Source organism: Otolemur garnettii, unplaced genomic scaffold (genome assembly GCF_000181295.1).
Source record: "Otolemur garnettii isolate 467f Iridium unplaced genomic scaffold, OtoGar3 scaffold00025, whole genome shotgun sequence".
In the NCBI taxonomy this organism is placed as follows: Eukaryota; Metazoa; Chordata; class Mammalia; order Primates; family Galagidae; genus Otolemur; species Otolemur garnettii.
The window spans coordinates 19,012,136-19,015,872 of record NW_003852420.1 but is presented as its reverse complement, the minus strand read 5'-3'; the positions used below and the strand labels follow the sequence as shown (position 1 = coordinate 19,015,872).

General features: G+C 57.8%; 1 protein-coding gene across 1 annotated transcript in view; it reads left to right on the top strand.

Moving 5' to 3' along the window:
• The first annotated feature begins 1,269 nt into the window (after positions 1-1,269).
• The window catches only part of MANEAL (mannosidase endo-alpha like), a 6,461-nt gene continuing 3,993 nt past the window's right edge, over positions 1,270-3,737 (top strand). Inside the window, exon 1 of the mRNA XM_003788153.3 lies at positions 1,270-1,893. Within this exon, the coding sequence (XP_003788201.1) occupies positions 1,344-1,893 (550 nt within the window). The 5' untranslated portion in view covers positions 1,270-1,343. The remainder of the gene's footprint in view (positions 1,894-3,737) is intronic.

The following is a 3,737-nucleotide window of genomic DNA, read 5'->3' as shown; positions in this document are numbered from 1 at the left end:
GTAGCTCAAGTGGCTAAGGCACCGGCCACATACACCTGAGCTGGCAGGTTAGAATCCAGTCCAGGCCTGCCAAAGAACAATGGCAACTACAACCAAAAAATAGCCGGGCATTGTGGTGGGCACCTGTAGTCCCAGCTACTTTGGAGGAGGCTGAGACAAGAGAATTTCTTAAGCCCAGGAGTGAGAGGTTGCTGTGAGCTGTGATGCCATGACACTCTACCCAGGGCGACAGCTTGAGGCTCTGTCTGAAAAGAAAACAAAAGAAAGAAAAGAAAAAAAAAGAAATAGCGTCTACTATTATCATACCAAGCTCTGTTTTAGATGTTGTAGATAGAGCAACCATTGGGAGAAAAAGTTCCTGTCATCATGGACCAGTAAAAGAGCAGACAATAAACAAAACTATCTTCTGAATAAATGAACTAATAAGTGATGCAGTGTAGGAACTTGGTCAATACTGAGTGGAAAACTTATTGTCTGTGGACTACCGCGCCAGTGTCTGGTGCTAGGCCAACGGCCAGAGCCTGTTCTGGCAGCAGGTGGTGTCAGAAAAGGTAAATAAGAGGGGGGCCCTGCCCTCTGGAGCTCAGAGTCCGAGAAGAAAGGCACGCATGTTCTGAGGAGTTAACTCTGTCGGGCCCGTGGGAAGTGATTTACGGGAATCACCACGTCTATCCGCACCCACTCGGAGGAAGTTCTCCAAGAGGCCGCTGGGGACAACAGGCCTGAAACCAGGCAGTCGGGACGGTGCAAAGAGCTCTGAGAGCCAGTTCTGACCCTGGGGTTTCGGCCTGTCCGTGTGACCTTGCGCAAGTCAAAGGCTCCCTCCACCTTCTGGGCCTGGCCAGTGTCTGTCGGTCTGACTGTTCGGGATGTCCCGACGGCCCTTCCCGGGTTTCAGAGGCCGCCTGAGCGTGAGGGAGGGATGAGGGGCGAGGGCAAATTAGGGTGGTCACTGGGATGGGGCAGTCAGAGAAGTCAGTAAGGAGGAATCAGTGCAGAAGGAGACCTTGGGTAGAGGCCACCATGGACGCTCGCTTTCTTCCCCTCCCCACCCTCTGCTTCGTTGGCCCCAGAGCTCGCAGTTCCCGATCCTTCTTCGGCTTCTCTGTCCGGCCCCCCCCTCAATTCGCGACCACTTGGTCTGCGCCGCTGCATCCTCTGTGTGCCGGGCCCGCCCGCATTGCGGGGGAGGAGCAGGGAGCCGCCCACGCCGCGCTGGGCGCTGGGTGCGCCGTCTCCCTGGGACGCGTGCGGACTGCGCGGCGCGCGGGAGCCGGGCGGGCGGCCATGGCGCGGGGCGCGGGGAGGTAGCCGGGCCGGGCGAGAGGAGCGCAGGGGCTGCCATGGCCCGGCGGCGGCGCCGCGCCTGCATCGCGCTGTTCCTAGTGCTGCTCTTCGCCTTCGGCACCCTCATGGGCCTGCGCACGCTCAAGGCTCCGGACGGACTCCCGGCGCTGGGCCCAGGCCTGGAGCTGGCGCCCTTTGAGCGACGCCCGGAGGGGGCCCCCGCGCCCGCAGCCCGCGCTCCGGCCGCCCCAGCCGCGCCTCCCCCGCCGCCGCCGCCGCCCCGCACGGCCGACCCCGGCAGCTCTCCTGGGCCAGCCCCCGCGGAGGCCGAGCCCGCCCCCGGGCAGAGTCTGCGCGTCTACTCGGACCTGCACGCCTTCTACTACTCGTGGTACGGGAGCCCGCGGCGCGAGGGCCACTACATTCACTGGGACCACGTCATGGTGCCGCACTGGGACCCCAAGATCTCGGCCAGCTACCCCCGCGGCCGCCACAGCCCCCCAGACGACTTGGGCTCCAGCTTCTACCCGGAGCTGGGGCCCTACAGCTCCCGGGACCCCGACGTGCTGCGGGAACATATGACCCAGCTCAAGGAGGCAGCCATCGGTGAGCTCCGCGTTCTCACACCCCAACTCCCACTGGTCCTGTGGTCTGGCCTTTGGTCCCACCCGCCCATCAGCGTGGCTTCTTAGTCCTTCCATCCCACTGTGCTCCTGGGCCCTCCACGCAGCACGGCTTTCTCTTTGTAGTGTTCGGCCCCCCAGTCTGGGCCCTGCTGACCCCTGATAATTCCCGGGCTCTTGCATAGGGTGGAGCTGCTGGGAGTTTGCGCCAGGAAAGGAAGGCGATCTTCAAATGTAATTGGGCTTCTAGGCTGGGAAAGGGAAAGTGAGGCCTGAGGTTCCGAGTTGAGTCTGGGGTGGCCTCTGCTTTCACATCAGGTACAGGGTAGGCAGCGGCCCTGCCCTTCCTGCCTTTGCTAGCTTCAGAGAGGGGGATGTTCATGTTTGATGGACCCTGCTGTTTGCAGTGTGTGTTGGGGGGAGGGCGGTGGTGGTGGAAGCTTTTTATCAAGTCCTCAACTAGAAGAGAGATCCCCGAAGCCGACTTTGTAGACAGAGGAGGGGGGAGGCTCACTTGTTTCAGATCTTGTCACTGAATTTCTCTGAATTTTACAGTACACTTTAATTTACCTGGACATGGTTTGTGAGGGGGAGGATGGAATGACAGAGGCAGGAGTGGGAAGTGCACAAAGATAAGGTAAATAAAACAGGGGTTATCCTTCAGGATTTTACAGAGGAGAGGGCAGACTGCAGAGAAAAATGTTATCTCCAAGGGAAGCATTGAGATGATCTCTTCTTAGGGTTTCTCTCCACGAGGGACATCAGAGGTGCTCCTCGTCTACTGAGGTAAAACTGGGCCTTCCAGGTGGGTGTGGCATTGTCCACCGGTTCCTTTGTTCTACTACTTTCTGAGGCTCTCGAAAGCCTGGCTCCTACTGGGCCTGGTTCCCGCAGCCGCCGCACTTCAGCACTGCTGGCGTGGACAGCTCCAGGCGCAAGCTCTGGGATCTAATCTGCAGAAAGGGAACCTGGCAGGAGACTTGCTCAAGGCCTTTAAAAACCATTTCCCAGGAGGCGCCTATGGCTCAAAGGAGTAGGACGCCAGCCCCATATGCTGGAGGTAGCGGGTTCAAACCCAGCCCCAGCCAAAAAAAAAACAAAAAAACAAAAAAACATTTCCCAACTCTGCGCCTGTGGCCACATACACCTGAGCTGCTGGGTTCAAATCAAGCCCAGGCCTGCCAAACAACAATGACGGCTGCAACCAAAAAATAGCCAAATGTTGTGGCAGGCACCTGTAGTCCAAGCAACTTGAGAGGTGGAGACAGGAGAATCACCTGGGCCCAGGAGTTGGAGGTTGCTGTGTCCTGTGATGCCACATCACTCTAGCCAGGGTGACAGCTTGAGGCTCTGTCTCAAAAAATAAAAAAAATAAAAACCATTTCCCAGGCCTGGAGCCGTGGCTCAGCCTGTAATCCCAGCACGTAGGAGGCTGAGGTGGATAGATTGCCTGAGCTCATAGGTTCAAGACTAGCCTGAGACAGACCAAGACCCCCATCTCTAAAAATAGCCATGTGTTGTGGCAAGCCTTGTAGTCCCAGCTACTGGGGAGGCTGAGACAAAAGGATCACTTGAGCCCAAGAGTTTGAGGTTACTGTGAGCTATGACACTAGGGCACTCTACCAAGGGTGACAAAGTAAGACTCTGTCTAAAGGCTTGGTGCCTGTGGCTCAAGTGGCTAAGGCGCCAGCCACATACACCTAAGGTGGTGGGTTTGAATCCAGCCTGGGCCCGCCAAACAACAATGATGACTGCAACCAAAAAATAGCCAGGTGTTGTGGCAGGCGCCTGTGGTCCCAGCTACTTGGGAGGTTAAGGCAGGAGACT